General features: G+C 36.7%; 1 protein-coding gene across 1 annotated transcript in view; it reads left to right on the plus strand.

Moving 5' to 3' along the window:
• The window catches only part of FMO2 (flavin containing monooxygenase 2 (non-functional)), a 23930-nt gene extending 2271 nt beyond the window's left edge, over nucleotides 1–21659 (plus strand). Inside the window, exons 3-9 of the mRNA XM_004688477.2 lie at nucleotides 7483–7671; nucleotides 10802–10964; nucleotides 12361–12503; nucleotides 14859–15058; nucleotides 16259–16614; nucleotides 18934–19006; nucleotides 19960–21659. Coding sequence (XP_004688534.1) covers nucleotides 7483–7671; nucleotides 10802–10964; nucleotides 12361–12503; nucleotides 14859–15058; nucleotides 16259–16614; nucleotides 18934–19006; nucleotides 19960–20311 — 1476 coding nt within the window. The 3' untranslated portion in view covers nucleotides 20312–21659. The remainder of the gene's footprint in view (nucleotides 1–7482; nucleotides 7672–10801; nucleotides 10965–12360; nucleotides 12504–14858; nucleotides 15059–16258; nucleotides 16615–18933; nucleotides 19007–19959) is intronic.
• Nucleotides 21660–21953: the final 294 nt, after the last annotated feature.

The following is a 21953-nucleotide window of genomic DNA, read 5'->3' on the forward strand; positions in this document are numbered from 1 at the left end:
GGTCAGGAGAGGTTTGCCACGTCATGTAGTCACCTCCGGGGCAGGCGGGGATCAAACTCATGCTGAAATGGCTTTAGCTTCTCAGTGTTGTGCTTTAACCCGCTGCGCCACCAGGGAAGGCCCATTGTTAAATATTTTAACAAGGATCCCAAATTAATCTTATGATGAGATAAGTTTGGCAAACATTAAACATTAGAGTTTCTAGTCCCCATTCACCCCTGCACCATCATTGTAGTCCCTGGTGCTCTTCCCACCTCATTTTGATCCCTCTCACTCTCCTCCCCTACAAAATGTCTCTGATTTATAGTTGTCTGTTTATTTTTTCTTTGTTTTGTTGTGGGTGTGTTTGTCATTGTTGTTGTTGTTATTTTTTTCACTTATCTCCTGTATTACTCCCCTAACTGAAACCATTGTTTTCTTTCTTTTTCTTTCTGATTTAACAAATACTAAATATTTTAAAATTCCATTGATTCAACTATCTAAGAACAATCAGAGTTAATGATGAAAATACTGATCCTTATATGAAACAGAAAACTTTGCAGAGAGAAAACTAGAAAACAGACTGAATCATGTTCACCTCTTACTAACAACTCACCATTAGCATCATTGTAGATTTTCTTGAGATCATATTATAAAAGAGTTATTCCTCTCCACCAGACATGTATCATTTTGTCCACTCTAGGTTCACCTAGAGATTCTAGTTGAGACCCAACCCCCTTTTCCAGTAGAATTTTTAACCTAAAGGAGAAATAAAACAAATTTCTATTTAATAATAAATTTAGGGTGTGTGTGTTTTGTTTGTCTTTAGTACCTACTTTGGGATTTAATATCAAAACCAACTGTCTCCTACTGATTATTCTTAATTTGGGAGCTGAAACGTGGAAGTTATTTTGAATGAGGTCTGTCAGAAACAGCTGAATAAATTCTAGGAAGGTAATTCCTGTCCCAAAATATTTCTCTAATTCCCAGTGTCTTAAATTCCAGATTTAAAGATACCTTCACATGGATTACAAAACTCAGATTAAAATCTGGATCAATTAAGTCCTATTAGATATAAAAATGCCTAAATATATAATTCCCTAGAACAATATCACAATTTAAACCTCTTTTTAAACCCTATCCAACAGATAACTGTAAACAATTTTCTCCACTCAAAGAAGACAAAGATTCTCTCTGCATAATAAAACATGCAATAAGCAAAATGTTACAGTTTGCCAAAAGGGCCATGGGAGGATCTAGACTACCAGAAGAAAGGAAAGCCCAAAGGGTGCAGGGGTACTGCAATGGATATAGAGCATTTCCATACCCAATCCCAGGAAGCTAGCTCTTCACAACTCTGCCATCCAAAATCAATTGTGAAAGCAGAACATTCTTTAATTTCTAAATTTACACACAGTCCTCCTAAGATCATTTAACACATTTAGTAGTGACAAAATTTAAGAATTCTTGTCCTGTGCCAGGCTCAAATGGTGCTGAATTCTTCCAGAAGGTTCTCCAGTACCCCCTAGTGGCAGTTTTGTGATCCTATAATGGGTGGGAAAATTAACCATTCTTAGCACTTTTCCAGCAATGGGAAGAACCTGCTTTGCATCCTCTCTTTGTTGTCACAAAACTCCTACCATGGAAGTATTATGATAAATCCTCATTTAAATCTAAAGAGGAAACTGAGGTTTAGGCTAAATAAGTTGTTCAAGGAAACTAAATGGTAGATATAACATGGGATGAAGTTCTGTAAGATTGCTGGGCCTCAAACATCACCTTACTGAAGTATTTAAGAGAAAAGCATAATTTTTTTCTGCAGTCACTAACCTTTTTTATTTCCCTATTGTTCTTTATACTGGTATTCACAGGGAAGTTGCCATAGATATATGCTTTTGTTTCTTTTTTAACATTTCAACATAAATATATCTTTTCCCAATACCTATACTCAGCTACTTTAGCTCACTTTCATAAAACAGTCTCTTCATCTTGATTTTCTTCTTCTCTACTTACTCTGAAATAACACTTTCTCTCTTCATACATGACTGCTGAAGATCTAACATTTCAAGTTAATCTATTTTAGCAACATAAACTTTTAGGGTCAAAGAAGTGTTTGAAACTACTTTAGAGGGTGAGTCAGACACAATTACCACCCTCTGATTAAAAGAGGGGTGGGAAGAGCACAGAGACTATGGTGATGGTGTGCTGGTGACTTGGTGGTGGGAATTTTACAGAGACTACATCTGAGAAGAGAAATCAAACATTGTAGAAAAATGAACAATGATATAAAATATATATTTAAAAAAAAAACAGCTACCAACCCTCAGACAGTTTATAACAATTGGTCTGATAATGGCCCACTGATTTGTGCTTTATTTGTTGTGAAACCTACACCTAGTAAAACCACTTGATGTTGTGTTAGTTATCTGATTATTTGCAGATGATTATCTCATTTTATCGTTACAATTCTGTTGCACATTAGTTATGATTAATTCCAACATAAAGGTGAGAAAGCCAAGGTTAAGTTGTTTGCCCATAGTGGTTAATAAGGGGTAGATGATGGTTCTTGGAACGAGCAATACGGAAATTAAATCTACATGGGTTTTCCATCTGCTTCACCTCATATGACTCAAATGATTTATGATGAATTTGGGATCAATTCAAAGGATCCCTTGATCTTTTTCATGTGAAGCACTGGTAATCCAGCTCACTATTGTCCTTACCCTTGTAAAACTGATGATTTTTACTTCAATTTATAGGAATTTATATTTGTGCATATTTAATATTATTTAGTTGGTTTTTATCTTTGGTCAGAAACGTATCTGAAATTTCAATCTTCCATCAAGTCTGCTGTGCTTCCCTACTTCGGGTATATGCAAATTTTATCATTTATTAGAATGTTGACAATAGGAAGATTAAAGTGTGAAGCAGGCACCATGGGTATTATCAAATGGGATTTCCCAAGTGGTGTTGTGTCCACATTGACTTAAAACATGTACTCCTATTTTTTTATACCTCACAACCTCTCCTGTTTTTTAACTGGCATGTTCTTTATAACAGCACATTCTGTTCACTGAAATGTTAACATTATACAGAACTAGCTTAGAACAAAACAATTTCCTTTCCAGAAGAGATAACTGCCTTCCCCTTGTTTGATAAAATTATCCAGAGAATCTATCACAACATAACTCTATAAAACTTAGGTTTTAGCACTCTATTGTCCCTTAAAGGGAACTAAATTTAACAAGTTAAATATTTGTAACTTTCCGACCAATCAAATATAAAATTTCATAGTCCTTAAGCCTCTTTGCCAGCAGTTTAAGATATACTTAGTTCATTATCCATATTTAAAAATATAATAATGTTTTCATGTACAGAACAGGATAAAGTTTATAGCATGCTATTAGCTAATAGCAAAACCAGTTGCATATTTTCCTCATGCTACTGAATGTCCCTTTTAGTATCATTAAACCCTATTTGTAGTGACAGAAAAAATGCTCTTATTATAGAATATTACACAGTCTTTCATTCACTCAACAAACATATTACTGTTTGTTGACCATGCACCAGGCATATACTAGGTGTGAAAAATCTAGAAATGCACAGTTTGGGCTGTCAAATCCATGTATAGTTCAAGAGGGCAAAAACTAAAGGAACTTCCTGCCAGAGAGCAATTGAAAGCTGTGTGGAGGTTTCTCAACCTGCTAAAAATGGAGCTTCTCTATGATCCAGCAATTCCACTCCTATGAATCTACCCTAAGGATACAAAAACACTGATTCAAAAAGACACCTGTACTCCATGTTTATTGCTGCTTTACTTACAATAGGAAAGACATGGTATCAACTCAAATGCTCAAAAGTAGATGACTGGATTAAAAAGATGTGGTACATATACACAATGGAATTTTATTCAGCAACCAAAAAAGATACTCTCATGCCTTTTGAAGTAACATGAATGGAGCTGGAAAAGATCATGCTTAGTGAAATAAGCCAGAAAGAAAAAGAAAAATACCAGGCGGTTTCACTCAGCAGGAGCATAAAGGATCAGGGGGAAAAAATAATAATAATGAACAACTATATACCTGAGACATTTTATGGGGGTAGAATGGGGAATGGGATCAAAAATGGGGGTGGGTGGGAGTGCACAGGACTATGATGACAGCACACAGGTGATTTGGTGATGGGAAACCCATGGGGATTATTACAACTGAGATGGAAAAATGCACAAAATGATGTAAAAATAAACTATTATATTATTTTTAAAAGTACCTATATATATTTAATTAAACAAAGTATTTAATTAAAAGCAAGTAGGCGACCTCTGAGTCAGGGAATTTACTAGAAATCTCTGCTAGTGCTCAAGGCTAGAATCCTAGAGAGGTACCAGTCAGGTGAGAGATGCCAGAATCCTGCAACTCCTTAACAAAGTTGATAACTCCCATGTTCATCATGCATAGAACCAGCTAGAAAGCACTCCTGAAATACAGATGTCTGCACCCAAATCAGACCTACTTAGACCTTATAATTTTTAAAAGTCCCATCCAAATTCTTCTAATAAAACTAATAAGAAAGTAAGAAGTTTCAACCATATTTATTTCAAGTAGGTCAGCCAGAAAGAGTGAAAAGATAGCATGATAGGAAATAAAGAAACACAACTTTTTTTTCAGCTAACTAGGCATGAGAACAAAAAATTGATTGATAGAGGTTAAAATAATGATATGTCATAATGAGAAAGATTAACTGTAAAAGTTCTTATCATTTACAATTCTAATAAGCGTATTTTTTTTGCTTTATAAGTTTGTTTTCTCAAATAGATTGAATTTTAGCTTTACAATCTTCTATATACTTAGTTTTATATCTCTTTTACTTTTGTAGAATCAAAGATAAACTGCAATCTAACACCGAATCAAAAGATCATGAATTCTAAATCCGTCTGAACTAACTTTGTTTTGCTGCAGTTTTCTGACACTCAGAAAGATTGATCTTAAATAAGTGAATTGTAGCAAGTTCCAGCTCCTAGGAAATTCAGATTATCTATATTTTGTGCTTAATATATATTTTTTAGGCAGGACTTATATTTTAAATAAATATCTGAGCTGATTTCATCTGTTTTGAAAACTATTTCCTTCTTCTGTTTTGGTTAAGGATAAAGTCTCTTGTCTCTTCCTGTCTCTACTCTCATATCCCCAAATCCTAAATACATTTTAATTTCAAGTAATAATAAATTCCAGGCAGGCAGAAATAGTGTGTCTTGTTTGCATCTTAATCCTAACCTTACAGTCTGGGCAGGAGAAAAGGTTGATAGATAGTTGATATATATTTGTTTATTAAATCAGTAATAATCACCTTCTTTTGATAGCTCCAGGCTAACTCAACTAGTTTATCCAGATTTGTCTAGATACTTTGACATTTACTTTAGACAACATAAAAAGAAACTCATATAAAGTGTTCATCTGCTGACCACTGATGAATTCGACAATAAAGATTATTACCTGAACTTCAAGAAAAAAAATAATGTTACCATCAACAGATGGCAAAATTTATAAATAAAACCCTAAAAGGAGAGTATTAATCTGCTCTGAAATTACTGTAGGGGCTCAGACATCAGGACCAGTTTTGCTATTCAAAAGTCTCTTTAAAATTAACCTAACAGAGAAGCCAACCACATTTTTAACTCAATTTATTGGCGCTTGAAAAAAAAAAAACAAAACTATTATGTTGGCTACTGTATAAATCAACCTGAGTTAAGTTGTTTCAAAACAATGACTGGTTTAGTAAGATGAACTTTGGTGGATTGTAATCATAGTAATGGGGTCAGACATATACCTAACTTTTATTTAGAGCCAGGCATTGTGCTAAATGCTTTATCAAATGTCATTAAAACCTGGTAATACTTGTTTGCTGTTGGAATTATTAATGAACCCCACTCACATATGAAGAAACTGGTTTATGTAATTTGCCAGGGTTATAAAGTCAGTGATAGGTGGTAGAATTAACATCTCAACCGACTCTGCTGTTTTCATATTTAACTTTACTCTGCACTACTCATAAAGTTATATCATCTTGGGGGAAAAATAGTATTCCTTTGCTTAGTGAAATATTTCACACGTTGAAAACTTGGTTAGATAAGAAATTCAGACATTCAATTTTACCAAGGACATTGTATTCGATCATTCAGAAACATACAGAAGTAGTTAACATATCACTTTGTCTAACATTATGCAATCTGAAGCTAGTATTTGAAAATAAAAATAACATCATTTATGCATCAGAGTTCAGATCATTCAGTTTGTCTAACATTAAGCAATTTGAAGCTAGTATTTGAAAATAAAAATAACATTGTTTATGCATCAGAGTTCAAATCATTGTATACTTGTGTATAAGAAAAAAGCCATGTCATCATCTAATACAATGCAGTCTCTACTTACATAAAACTAAATAATAGCACCACATCAAACTCATCACCTAGAAAGCTGTTTGCATATACTAATCATACTAGCTTTTACCAAATCACTTGAAATTATGATGATATTATCATATGAGCCTTGATTCTGTATTAGAACAGTTAAATAAATTACTCATTAAAAACAGCATTTGATTCCTGGCATGAGTGGAAGAAAGAAAGGAGGGAGGGAGGGAAGGAGGACGGAAGGGATAGATAGTAGATGTGTGAATGAATGATAAAGAAAGAAAAGGAATATATGAAGAAAGAGAATTTTATGCACTTAGACCAACTTAGCAAGGATTCTATAGATTTCTCCTCGATAACGCGATATGAGAATATACATCATTTTAGCTTTGATGACTCATAATGGTATTGATAATCTCTGCAATTAGGACATAGAAAAGATAATACATATTAAGAGTTTTGCTGATAAAAGAGGTAAGATTCTAATTTACTCCTTTTAATTATTTGAAATCAAATATATTCTCTTTATAGAAAACTCACGTATGATAACATATATTGGCATCAGCTATTTTGGAGTCAGAGTAGCTACCAGAAAAGTCTTTTTTATTCTGTAATGAACAGTGGGCTCTAATTAATAGTTTTTGCTGAAACCTAAAACTTCCTCAATAACAGGAGAGAGCTGACACTAATTGTGATCTCCCCTCCTGTCACTGATTTGCAGACTGAAGCTCAAGGGCAGTGACTGTTGCAGACCAACAGTCTGAAAGAAATGAATTTAATCCTGTGTCTACCTCCAAACACAGGTTCATCCTGCTAATAAAGCTACCTCTTTCTGTGTCACCAAAAACCTAAGGAGTCTTGATATAAATATTTGGCAGAAAAGTAGTGATTTTATTTGACTAATGATGAGAAAACATCATACACTCTTGCTAAGCCCCATCAGATAAGGTGATGGAGTATATACACCTCATCACCCTAACATTTCAGACTTACTACAGTGATGAAAAAGTATCATATCATCTCACCCAGGGCTTTGACAACCACGGCATTTTTTTTTCAAATACATGATTATCATTATTTTATTTGTCCTTTAGGAAAATGTTGAAGATGGCCGAGCAAGTATCTATCAATCTGTCATTACTAATACCAGCAAAGAGATGTCCTGTTTCAGTGATTTCCCAATGCCTGAAGATTTTCCAAACTTCCTACATAATTCTAAGCTCCTGGAATATTTCAGGATTTTTGCCAAAAAGTTTGATCTTCTAAAGTACATTCAATTCCAGGTATTGTATTGGGGAGGGGCAAAAAGGTGGAGAATATTTTTCCATATATGTTCAGCCTACATTTAAATAAAGAAGATATTCCAGTATGAAGTAAATTGTGAATAAAATAAAACATTCCAACCTAATTCTTTGCTGAAAAATAGAGCATGAAAGAAAACTCCAAAAGTTTTATCATTACACCTGATATTATGGATTTTTTCTATTAACAAAACAGTAAAATTGTCAGCTAAAATCAAAGGTTTGAATTAGATGATATTGATGGTGGAATTACAGTTGAAGCTGGTATTATAATTATAATAAAAATTATAACTATTGCTCTGCTATAGATATAGCTAATATCTATAACTACTGAAGACTCCAAGTCTCATATCCCTTAAAACAATATATGAAAAAAAAAATCAGACTGTTATTTTATTTTCTTAACTTTTCTGTAGAAATAGAATTTTTTTAAAAGATTTGGAGTTTTTTTTATTTTGGGTTTTTTTTTATTTATTTATGCATACAGCACCTTAGGGAGTGTGGGGGGTTGATTAAACAGACTCTCTAGAAAAGGTGTGGAGAGCAGAGAGCAGAACAGGCAGAACTACTGAACACACTGAGGAGAGAAGTGGAAAAGACAGGAGAGGTCATGTGTGGCAGCTCTTTGGCCAGGGATCAAATTTAAGCTGCAGTGGCTGGCAATAGCTTCATAGTACTGAGACGTAACCCCTTGCACCATCAGGGAGGCCCTGGAATTTCTTTTTTTAATGTGCAAAATAAACTCAGGGCACTCACATCCCAGAAGTCTGTGGTAACTGTTTTGCTAATTATGTTTTTTTTTTTTCCAGGATATTCTGTAGCAACATAAAGATAGCAGATCATTCTGAAATACTATTAGAACTACTGTTCTTGTGTTTCCTCAAGAACAATAAATCAACAAGATAAAAATAACATTCTCAAGACAGGCTGAATTTTTGCCAATAACCTACAACCTAAGAACAAATAATTATACTTAGGAAGTAAACCTATATTGTATCTCTGAATAAGTAAATATCAGTAAAGCTCATTATTTAACACATTTCATTTTCTCAATTTAGTGTTTAATTTTGGATATTTCTTTTTAGTTTGGCTATAATTTTAGTTTTGTATATTATTATTTATGTTATTTTAATGTGTGGTTGGTGATTCAGATGGAAATAAATATTTATAATATTATTTCTTAAATATTTACTTATGCATACAAGAACTGGGTTGTAGGCCAGAGTTGTAGGGGGAGGTGAGAGGATTCACCAGAGACAGAGTGGGGATCAGAACTGGCAGATTGAATGAAATATGCTGCTGAGGGAAGCAGTGTGCAAGAGGTCTGCTGTGCCATGTGGGTCAGCTCCCTGGCCAGGGATTAAACTCATGCTGCAGTGGCTGTTAATAGCTTCATAGTGCTGAGACTTAATCCCATGTACAACCAGGGAGACCCTAAAAACATTAAAATTTTTTCAGTTTCATGTAACGAGACTTTTCTCCAATACTTGGTAATATCTATCACGTAAATGACAGCTTTTTTATACCAGAAGCTTTTATAGTCTTTGACCACTTCACTAACATTTATTGTGAGTGATTAAAATTATCTGTTATTTTAAATATCATGTCTAAGTTGCAAGGAAGCTTTTTCTCTTATTTATTGTACTAGTGCTGTTATTCTTTTCTGGAGGTTGCTATAGAATTAAGAAGTGGTATTTCCATGTATTGGTCTTTAGCTCATATAAATATTAGATGTCAGGACTCAACTCAAACTTTAAGAGCATCTGTTTTGTTTCTCAAAATTTTCCAAATGACACCAAAGGTCCAATCCAACCAATAAAACCACTTTATGCAATTTGTTAGCTATTGAGGTCACATTGGCTTACAATACTATTTACAATTTAGAACCCTTCAAAATGTGTGACCACACCACACTCACCACCCATTCACCCACAGCCCTTCACCGCAATTCACTGGGTCACCTCCCCACTTTCTTTCTCTGGTAGCCTACATCCTACAGTCAGATTGTTGAGGTTTAGTCTTGTCTGGCCTTCTGTTTTGTTTCCACATCTAAGTGACACCATCCAGTATTTTCTTTTTCCTTCTGAATTATTTCTCTTAGCATTATCGCCTCCACTGACACCCATACTGTTGTATATGGTAAACTGCAACAGTATGGGTGTCAGTGGAGGCGATAATGCTAAGAGAAATAATAATTTTTTTAATATCTGCATAGTATCCATCACATATCAACATGCCATGAAGGGTAGTGGTTAGTATTTATTATTATTATTATTATTATGAAAGATTTATTTATTTATGTATACAAAAGCTGGGGTGTAGGTCAGAGGTGCAGGGAGTGGGGGAGGGGGTAAGACAGAGTAGGGAGCAGAACAGGTGGACTGACCGCAATACATTGCTGAGGGGAACAGTGAGTGAGACAGACGAGGTCTGCTGTGCCATATGGGTCAGTTCCTTTGCTGGGGAGTGAACTCCTGCTGCAGTAGCTAGTGATAGCTTCATAGTACTGAGAGTTAACCCCTTGTGCCATCAGGGAGGCCCTAGCATTCATTATTTTGAAAACAGAGAACATCATTTTAGCAATACAGTTCATGATCTTATTTGGATGAAATAATTTATTGGTTCATTGATCTGTATAGTTTACTGTCTGGAGTCCTATTAATTTTAAAAAGTATACATAGGAATGGACGCCTGATGTACTAAAGCAACAAACTCAAATAATAACAAAGCTTTTCAACCATTCAGAGGAATGACATGCTAGTTGGAGTGAACCCAAAATGTTCTCAGTAAATACTGGATGTGTGATCAGTGGAATGACAGACATGTGTTTGTATCTAGCCCAAACCTTCCTTTCTTTGTCTTTCTCAAAGGTCTTGTTCAGCCCTACTGGTCTCCTACTGAGTCAGGCCTCTTGCACAACCAGCAGATCTTTGGTAGCTGCCAAAGAAGAACAAGAGGGCCACACTTAGTAATCTGCCTGGGAGGCTTGAAATGGATTCAAATGGAAGCTAAATGGAGTCCTAAGTTGCATCTATCTGCCCCTTCCCAGGGCTGGATATTACCCCTTTGTTCAAAGTAATGCTCAATAATGGTTTCTGTGTGTTTGTTCAAGACAACGGTGCTAAGTGTGAAAAAATGCCCAGATTTTGTATCGTCTGGCCAATGGGAGGTTATCACCGAGAGCAGTGGCAAGGAACAGAGAGCCATCTTTGATGCGGTTATGGTTTGCAGTGGACACCACATCCTCCCTCATATCCCATTGGAGTCATTTCCAGGTGAGGTCTGAGAGGATTCCAGCATATCAAACTAGGTGTCCTGATACTTTATGTGCAGTTGGAATTGATAGGCAGAATAAGCTGTGCAGCTGGACATAATATTAAGATCAGGATAGCACCAGAAAGATGAAAGACTCCCAACACCACCTCTGTTCTATTGCCCTCTCTGGCTCTTCATCCATAAAGTATTTGACTAACTTCCTCTGGAGTCATTAAATCTTATCTAGAACTTCAGAGAATCTTCATCCAAATTGGTTCTCTGGTGGAGAGGGTCTGTTATCCATGTCCTGAGCTCAGTCTTTGCCTTCACCTGACTGTTGTATCTGTGGAGCTTTTCCAAAAGTCATTTCTATGGGCAGGGAAGAGTTCCTGGAAATAAGTGCTCCTACAAAACAGTGATGGCGGTAGGAGCAAGCAAGGAAGGCCAGCAATGAATCCTACTGCCATCTGTCCTGGTACCTCCCAAGCCCTTTGTCAGAGTGTCCTTCCTTTCCAAGGACCTCAGGAAATTATCTAATGCATGGTTTCCAGGCCAGGCCTCACACTGGAACCACTCGTGGAGCTTCTACAGCCAGAAACACTTCCAAAGAGTTAACTGATATGAGTAGTGATTTTACTATGAAGCCAGCATGGAAACTTACTGATCTAAAGAAGCAGTTCTCAGACAGCATCACCTGGAGTGCTCCAACTTGATAAATCTTCTAACTCAGTAGATCTAGCTTGAGACTGAAAATTTGCATTTCTAACAAGGTTCCAGGTGGTGCTAATGCTGTAGTCTAAGTGATCACATGTTAAAAACTATGATCTCAAGGTTCTTTCAAGCAGTCCACCCTCAAAACAGATATTCCAAGTCATGAATTCCTGAAAAGAAATAGGAAAAATATTTGTTTTCAGAGAGGCTTTCCCAGTAAGTTGCTGACTTAGAGCAATGTGGAAACTATCCTTCAATTTCTATGTCCCTGTTTTTTAGCTTAATATAGTTTTTGTTTGCTTTTGCAAAATAATAATAAATAGCATTCTAACTATGATACAATTATAATAAAAGCATTTCATGTTTAAGCAACATTTAAATGTATGCCATATGATATTGAGACATCACTGTACAGTCCCAAATAGAATATGGTTAGCCAGAGGTCAGCATCTCATGAAAACCATTTATTCTTAATAAATATATAAGCGGCAGCTTCTGGAACTAACTCCTTTGGTTCTGTAGCGTATGCTTAACTACCTTCTCTTTCATGCTTTATACTTTAAGTTTGAAATTAGTTTTATTATTGTAACCCCCTAAAAAGGAGGAAAGGGTAAACAAATGATTGACCCCAAAAAGGGAAAGCTGACAACACGATTCTGTTGAAATTAATATAGTTCATGGGCTTCTCTCTTCTTTCCCCTGAAGGTATTGAGAGATTCAAAGGCCAGTACTTTCATAGTCGTCAATACAAGCATCCAGAAGGATTTGAAGGGAAACACATCCTGGTGATTGGAATAGGAAACTCGGCCTCAGATATTTCCGTCGAGCTGAGTAAGAAGGCAGCTCAGGTAGGGTGTTCTCGGCTGACCTTGTACTGTTGTGGAGAAGAAAGGGGAAAGGCATTTCAGAAAAAGTCACTAGTATTTTCCAGCCTCCTCTACTCATAATTTGCCAATCAGTTGGTTGGCTGGTTTCTTGGTTGGCTGATTACCTGGTTGCTTGGCTGGCTGACTGGCTGGTTGGTTGGTTGGTTGGTTGGTTGGTCAGTTGGTTGGCTAGTGAGTTGATTGACTGGTTGACCAGTATAGTATTACAGAAAACCAGAAGTCAAGAAACCAGAGTTTACCACTCAGTACAACCACTAATAAGCCATATAACATAAGACATTTCACTTCTCTTGGTGATGGGTGATGGGTCCCTCATTTGTTTTTTGTTTTTGTTTTTCGTTTATTAATTTTATAATAGTTCATTTTTACATATTTTTGTGCATTTTTCCATCTCAGTTGCAATCCCCTTGGGTTTCCCATCACAAATCACCCATGTGTCATCACCATAGTCCAGTGCATTTCCCTCCCCCCACTGTTTTTGATCCCATTCCCCACTCCACCCTATATACCCTCATTTGTTTTAACTGAGATGTTTGGACCAGATGACTTTCAGCACTGAGGGCTGTTTCTATCCTGGGGGCTTAATGATAAGGTGAACTGTTCATATTTTAGAAATTTAGTGTATGTTTGAATTCTCTTTGAAATGTAAATAATCCTCATTCACCCAAGACCACGAAAAGAAAGATTAAATAGGAAGATTAAATAAATAGAGACCCAACCAAAAAGATCATAGCTATTTAGGTGTTCCTGTGACCTTCCAACCACTATCATCTTTGTACCCGCTCAAGAATGACACTGTTGAGCTGCCAAAGAATCAAAGATTATAAGATATAGATAATGCTGATAGTGATAGTTGGGAAGAACTGAAAATAAATTCCCTCTTGAAGAACAGACCTAGGTAAATATGGGAAAATAGCTAAGGGTCATCTCCCCAAAGCATTGTCTCTCCACGGAGGCTGGACCCAGGAGCCCTCACACTCTTATACCAGCCTTCTTAGCTCTGTAACTTGTGGCTACACAGCTTACAATAGTACATCCACAACTGCAAACTGTCCTTCCCTGAGTCTCACATATTCAGGACTTAAGAGGCCCAATAATAAAAGTGCTAAAAAAAAAAAAGCATAATTTCTCCTAATCAGGTTAATGAAAAGGTTACAGTGCCAGTGTCACTAATCAGCACCAACCTAGACACAGAGCAGGTCAAAGAGAGGTTTACTGGACCCAAGAGTTTGCACAACCATTTTTCATAGCTTGACAACCTCAGTGTGAAGAACAAATGAGGGAGCAGAATCAAGAAGAGAAAACCCCAGTTATGTCTCTATTTATTGGGAAATAGCTGTTAAGCATGAGGAAGAGAGGTTAGTAGAGAAATTGAAAGGAGCTACCTATAATCCCATACTAGACCACTATGTGTTGTCAGGATTTGGATTTTGAAAAGGTGCTCCAAAGATATCAAGTTTTTGGTTTTTTTTTTAAAGATTTATTTATTTGTATATACAGAACTGGGGTACAGGCCAGAGGCTCAGGGGTGGTGAGAGGCTTCACCAGAGACAGAGTGGGGAGCAGAACAGGCAGATCGACGAAGTACACTGCTGAGGGGAGCAGCGGGCAGGTCAGGAGAGGTCTGCCACACCATGTGGGCTCCTCTGGGGCAGGCGAGAATCGAACTCATGCAGAAGTGGCTTTAGCATCTCAGTGTGGTGCTTTAACCCGCTGAGCTACCAGGGAGGGCCGATATCAAGTTTTAAAGCACAAGAGCTAATTCCTTATATACATTTTATCATGTAATAAATCTGTCTATGGAGTCACTCACCACCATAGCTGCATTTGCGTGCCTTACATTCCCTTAGATAATCTTTTAAACATTATCTCTTTAATGTCAATTAGGGTGATTGCATAAATTATAATTATGAAAATCATTTTTAAGAAAATCTTATATATATATATATGGCAAAACAAGGTGCATCTGCAAAGCCCAGGATAACAATCTAAGCGTACCTTACTCCTGAGTTTGTCCTGACCCAGTTAAAGGATGTTCACTTCATAAGTATAAAGCAGGCTCTACCATAGTCCAAAAGCATTATTCAAGACACTAAGGAGTAAAGTCATCCACATCTACCCCAACAAAAACCAGACCTCTGTCCCTTGGTTTGAAGTATTCATGTCAGTGATAGTCTCAGCCTAAATCTTCAGATATATCATGCCAACTGGTGGATCTAGCCAGGACAGACACCCTTCCTGAAGGGATGGTCGCTGTAGATTCCTCCCTCCATGGATGATGCCCTAATTTTAACTGCATTCCTTTTTTCTTATCAGGTGTTTATCAGCACCAAACAGGGTTCCTGGGTCATGAGTCGTATCTCAGAAGATGGCTACCCCTGGGACATGATATTTCACACCCGTTTTAGCTCCATGCTCCGAAATGTCCTGCCACGAGCAGTTCTGAAATGGATGATGGAACAACAGATGAATCGGTGGTTCAGCCATGAAAATTATGGTCTTGAGCCCCAAAATAAGTAGGGTTATTTTGACTTTTTATGGTACATTCATTAATCAGTAAAATTGTCAAGCGTGGCCTCTCTTTGCAAAGAATCAAGTGGCTACCATGGTAGTCAAAGCTGCAACCTAATAGTTTGAGTATCAGATAGGCTCTGGAGTTTGCAGTCCAAGTTTGTTGTGTATACCTTTTAAGAGTAAATGCTAGAGATAATTAAGTCATAATGCTATTATCTCCTCCAGAAAACAGACCTGGGATCATAGAGAGAAATTCCTAGTACCAAGAGGTATTCAACATTGGAGGCCACTTTAAGAGGCGTGTAGTGGGAAATCTCCCAAATTTTCATCTGATAATTTGTGCTTGTGAACTCTACATCATGAATGTTTTCCCCTTTTGAGAACATACTCACTGTTTCTTAGCCAAAAACCAACTCTCTGTTGATCTCAACAGTACACATCATTGAATTTATAAACACAGGCAAACACTGGATGTTTATTTTTTTCTTTAGTTGATGACAGTCTTCCTCCCTTCAAAAAAAAAAAATGGAATCTTTCAACAAATGCCATGTAACAGCAAAATTCTAAGGTCTGGTATATATAACACATTGTCCTATTTTTTTTTAATGGTGCTCAGATCTACAAAAGGAAATCTTAGAAATATGTCCTGGCTTTGTTCCACTACCTATGTTGTCACAGAGACTGCATGAAATTTGGAATCAACCAATATACACCCAATTTAATTTTATACATTAATTTTCACACTGATTTCTTAATAACTTTCAAGTAGGAATTTAACAAATTTTCCCTTCTTTACTGGTGATCAGATACTTAGTGATACATACAGCAAGACTTAGTGGTACAGCAAGAAAGCTGAAGGTATTTAGGATAAAATAATAGTAGAAATCTCACTGGGATGTTGCCAAGGAATACTCAGGAATTGACTATAGGTGCTTGCATTTTCTTTAAGCACTTAGGGATGCCATCCATTTTGAAATGTCTTTTACCCACCTCATACACGTCTTTCTTTATTTGTTGAGGGGACAGATTGTTGATATGAGAATAAAGTCAGAGAATAAGACTTAGAATGGGCCAACTAGTCAAGTTATAAATTGTATGCATATTTGAAAAACGCTTTAATTCTCAGAACTAATCCCATGAAATATCAAGACTTCTAGAGTTCCCTTTCAGGTCTATTTCTTATGTTTTCTTCTGTGTTTCAGGTACCTTATGAAAGAGCCTATACTAAATGATGATCTTCCCAGTCGTCTACTCTATGGAGCAATCAAGGTGAAACCAAGAGTGAAAGAGCTCACAGAAACGTCTGCCATCTTTGAGGATGGAACAGTAGAGAAGGGCATTGATGTCATTGTCTTTGCAACAGGATATACATTCTCCTTTCCCTTCCTTGAAGATTCACTTGTGAAAGTAGAGAATAATATGGTTTCACTGTACAAATACATGTTCCCTCCTCAACTGGAAAAGTCAACCCTTGCATGCATTGGCCTCATCCAACCCCTAGGTTCCATTTTTCCAACTGTGGAACTTCAAGCTCGTTGGGCAACAAGAGTTTTTAAAGGTAAGTAAATGCCTGAGGTTTTCACTTCTAGTAGAATTTTCCCCATAACAATTTTGGATAAGAAAGTTGCCAAAAAGGAGGTTGCCAGCCTTGGCTGCTTTCACTTTTTAAAATCTTAAAAAGTGAGTGGTAGATTTAGAAAATAGCAAATAGTAACATGTGGTATAATAAACATCTGCAATCATTCCTTTACAATATTTAAAAGTTTTGATTGGCATAAAGTCAAGTACATGTTATCCTTTCTTTGTGTCATAAGAGCACAGTTAAGAAAAACATTTATGACTCCTGATACTGCTCATATGATGTTTATAAATTCCTCCCCTAAGGATATAATCTTCTTGACTCCAGGGTTCAATTCAGCTCAATAAAAACACATTGAACACTTAACCCCATGCTGGTGGGATAGAGTGAAATTTAAACCAATCTTAACATAAAAAGACAAATGCTTGATAGAAGCATGCATGGAGTGGATGGGAAAGAGAAAAAAGGGTCTTCACAACATAACAGTGGGGTAAGGGAGAGTTCATGGTCGGGAAAGTTTCCCTGATGGGTGGGTTTCTCAGGGGCATAATCCCTTGAGCCTAAGCATAGTTTCCCTAGATGTTGAGAATTATAAGATACTTAGCATTCCTACATGACATGTGAAGCTGAGAGGGTGAGAGATCATTCTTGAAGAAGGAGCCAGGACAAAGGAACTTGGAAAGTATACTAAAGAGCTTGGGGGGTGGTGGTGGGGAATGTAAATTAACGCCTTCAAAATCTGACTACACATAAAAATCATCTGGTGGACCCTTAGGGAACCTGAGTAAGGAAGCCTGACTTGAATACCTAGAATCTTCATTTTTAGAAAGTTTTCAGAGGCCCCAGTGAAGGGTTCAAAGCAAGAACCAGATTTACATTTTTTTTAAATTGTGTCAACACCAGTGTGGAGGAAAATTTTGAAAGGAGAGAAGGAAGCCTCAGAGGCCAGGAAAAAGGCTACTATAATAGTTTATAACAAACTATGAATGGAACTGAGCCTGACAGAGACAGAGAGACCAGGATCTAAATATGAGCATCATGATGCGGGGAAATTAGAGAAAGAAAGAGGAATAAAGGATAAGTTGTTGCTCTCTGACCATGAGAAGTGGATAACAGTAGTGCTGTGAATAAAGAGGGAAGAAGAATGAACCTTGACAGGAGGGTTTCAATGAGGAACTCAGATAATTCCTCCAAGGAATTTCACAATGTCCTTGGTTTCCCTTTGCAAGGCTTGAGAAGTCAATCTCCTCTCTGAACCCCTCCTATTCTTTCCCCTCAGTGCCTACTGACCTTAGTTCTTGAACTCTCTGTGGATGTTCTGGCACTTCACAGCTTATTCAGAGCATCTGGATTTGTCTAGAAGCACTTATCAGTCTTTGCCTTAAAGTCTTTTTCAAAGGAGAGCATGAGTCTTGCCTCTCTAGTCCACCGTGTTGTGTCATGAGCTCAGTTTGGGACTCTTTGAACTGAGATGTCTGATAACTAGCCAGAGGAAACTGACCCCCCCCCTTTTTTTTTCTTTATACAGGCCACATTGGTTTACAACACTGTATAAGATTTAGGGGAATGAGTTTACACCTTTTTTGACATTTGTCACCACACCATACTCACTGTGGGTTCCCCATCATCCTTTACCCAGGCCACTGGGCCACCTCTCCCTTTTGTTCCTACCTTCACCCTCCTTTCCCTTCTAGCAATGTCAATTCTGCAGTCATATTTCACAAATTTGTTTTAGTTTAATTTTTCAGAACTTATCATTTTTCAGCTTATTTGAAACTTATTGGACAGGGGACAAAATCATATACAAACCACAATTCTTACATGAATTTACCTTCTCCACCCCCACTACTCTGTATTAGTTTGTTCTACTCTGTCTCTCAACATCTCTTAACCTGTCTTAAAACTCACCTGCCTGGAGCTTATTTTCTGCAACTCAACATCTAGAGGGACCTTTCCAAGGCAAGACAGATCTTGTCACCACCTGCAGAAAATCCTGCAGCTTCCCATCACCTTTGCAAAAAATCTCCAGTCACCTGGCATGGCTTCCCAGCTCACAAGCTCATCTTCCTTTTCAAGCTCCTTCTATTACTCTTCTGCACCCCAGAGTTCATGCTATAGGCTGTGCTCCAAGGGTTTCATCATGTAGAACTCAATGAGTGTGGTGCCCCTGGAGTTCAACAGCAGTGTAGCCCTGACTGTTTAGGCAAAAGCTCAGAGTTTAGCCATAGTAATTAACTCCTAATTAAAGCAATGATGTTTGACTCAAACCCACTACTTAACCAAGCTCTGTTTTTCTAGGCTTGTGCACACTGCCCTCAGAGAATACCATGATGTCGGACATTATCAAGAGGAATGAAAAGAGAATTGAACTGTAAGAATTGTTTTTACAAAACTTCTTGACATCAAGTATATTGATCTAACTCCCTATAAGAGACACCTAACTGCTTATTAAAAATACAAGTTCCTAGTCTACAACCCAGATTTTGTGAATCAGAATCTCCAAATGAAAGTAGAAAATGTGGGTTGTGTTCTTCCTCAGTGATTGTTTCGCATACTAATTTTAGGGCAACTACTTAAAGATAGAAACTTTACCAATGCAGAATATTTTTCCTTAATATCATTTCACTTCAGTTTTGTATGATGTCTGTGTTAGATTCCGTATCTTCTCAAGCCACCCACATTCTATAGTAAAAGGGGGCATGGTCTGGATGTCATATGTCTGGAAAGTTAACTGGGGAATCTCCCTTCAAATTACATTAGAAAGGTGTTAATGAGAAGTGAAGGTTCAGAATTTGTATTTTGTAATGTGGTGAAATGGAGTTCACTGGTAGTCATGTAGAGTTGACTTCTACTTTACCTATTACTTACTAAGTATCTACTGTTGGTCAGCTAGAAAGCTTGGTACCTTAATAATTTTAACAGACAAATAGTAAGCACCTCTGTGTAGGACACTGAGCAAGCACACTGAGCAAGGCTTTCTTCTGTATTACCTTATGAATCTTTGCAGCAATCTGTGGCTTTCCTCTATATTACCTCATGAATCTTTGCAGCAATCCAGAGACATCTACGCCAGCCTAGAAACATGAAGCTGCCATTTAGTAAAAATCAAGTGGTACTCATGGCTATGAATTTTATCCATTCTTAGAACTTCCATGAGCTCATGGCTTTTTATTTTTCAGTCTACTCTCAATCTGATGAGATAAATTGGCATTTCCCACTGAAGCTCCATTCAAAACTCAGCTATTCAGTCACTCATTCCTTCATTCTTCCGACACCTATTGAATGTCTGATCTGTAAACCTGCCCATTTTACTTTTTCATTAAGGTTTGGAGAGAGTCAGAGCCAAATATTGCAGACCAATTACATTGACTACTTGGACGAGCTAGCCATGGAGATAGGTGCGAAACCAGACCTCCTAGCACTCTTCTTACAAGATCCAAAACTGGCTGTGAAACTCTATTTCGGACCCTGCAACTCCTATCAGTACCGCCTGGTTGGGCCTGGGCAATGGGAAGGAGCCAAGAGTGCCATCCTCACTCAGAAACAAAGGATACTGAAGCCTTTAAAGACAAGGTCTCTGAAAGCTCCATCAAATTCCCCAGTTTCATTCCTGTTGAAAATCTTGGGGCTGTTTGCTGTGGTTGTGGCTTTTTTTTTTCAACTTCAGTGGTTCTAATTTATTAACATAAAGCTTTTATTGTTATTCCAGTATGTCTTAAAGAAAAAAACTAAAAGAATAAAGCTGAGAAAATGGCCATATTTCTTCTATGTTGAGAGAAACCCTGTTATAAAAATATAAATGAGTAGGTCATAATAGTTCTCTCTATATTTGCCATTTATCATTGTGTTATATGCGCATTATATCTACTATTTCCTTTAATTCTCACAATTCAGCAAGATGGTTACAGTTATCACACACATTTTTAGATGATGAAACAGAGACTCAGAACAGTTGGGTAACATGTCCAAGACCACACAGCTAGTCCTGGGATTGGAACCAGGTTAATTTGAGTGTAGAACTGAAAATAACCTCAACCCCAAAACATACTAACTCATAAAAATCTGTGTTGTTGATAAAGAAATTGCTAACAATTATTTTATCTTTAATCATATTTATGTTACTTTGTGGGGAGCTTTCCATTAAAAAAAATCTCTTATAACAAATATGATCTGGTTGATTATATTATAATTCTCGATTTATATTTCAGCTAGATCAAAAAAATTGCATTTGAAAGAGTTTCCAATGAAAAAAAGCCTTTTTTTCTTTTTTAGAATAAATTTCAGATAATCATTGAGGGTCTGAAAAATAAGCATTGAGGAAGAAAATTCTATCTGCCAGGTAGATGGAGACCATAGTAATAATTGAGTCTTATATCTAGTGTGACCTTATTGTTAAACAATATGTAGTCTTTGTCATCTGACTAAAGGAAGAATATCATTTTGTTAGAAGAAACAAACATTTTCTTGGAACTGAAGTCTAAAAAAGTCCCAAACAGTCCAATGTCAATAGACATTAAGCAACATGATAGATAAACAAAAGGCTGTAAAACATTCATTCTTTGCACTAACTGAACTGGAGGAGATAAACTTTTCCAGGAGTCCAGACCAAAGTCATCCAAGAGAGGAGAAAGGTCATAAGTAAAACATTTAGGTAAAATTTTCCTTTCATTCCTCCAGAATCTTCATAGACATTGTTCTTCATTGTAGCCTGGATTTCTCTCTCAAAGGCCTAGAACAATGTGATAGCAATCTGTCAGAGTTTATTGAAATGACACCAGATTTAAATGCAAGATTTTATTTTTATTTTCATTGCTCCTATAAGATGCTTGAGCACAGAGAAGGAGGGGGGAGAGATTACAAGTGGTGTATATACTTAGTTCCTAATTTAAAGACATTACTAAATAGTCAATTATTTGAAAGACATTATATTAATAATAATAATAGAATTTATGAAGCCTTTACAGCAAGAGTATGCAAATCTACTGCCGGAGTGTCAAATCCAGTATACTATCTCTTTCAGCAAATAAAGTATTATTGGAACACAGCCATATCCATTTATTTGTGTGCGTCTGCTTTCAAGCTAACATCTCCCTGAGCTGAGTAGTTGCAACAAGAAAAGATTGTGACTCACAAAGCCTGAAATATTTACTGTTTGATCTTTTACAGAAAAGGTTTGCCAGTCCCTGCATTGTAATGTGCATCATGCTATTTGTTTTTAATAGCTTGCCTCATTAATAAAGTACTAGCTAGGGTGATTTTATTCTACTTGTGTAGTGGTCAAGATTGAAAAAGAATTTTCAGGTAAATGTTGAATTAGT

Source organism: Condylura cristata, unplaced genomic scaffold (genome assembly GCF_000260355.1).
Source record: "Condylura cristata isolate star-nosed mole 26May11 unplaced genomic scaffold, ConCri1.0 scaffold00024, whole genome shotgun sequence".
In the NCBI taxonomy this organism is placed as follows: domain Eukaryota; kingdom Metazoa; phylum Chordata; class Mammalia; order Eulipotyphla; family Talpidae; genus Condylura; species Condylura cristata.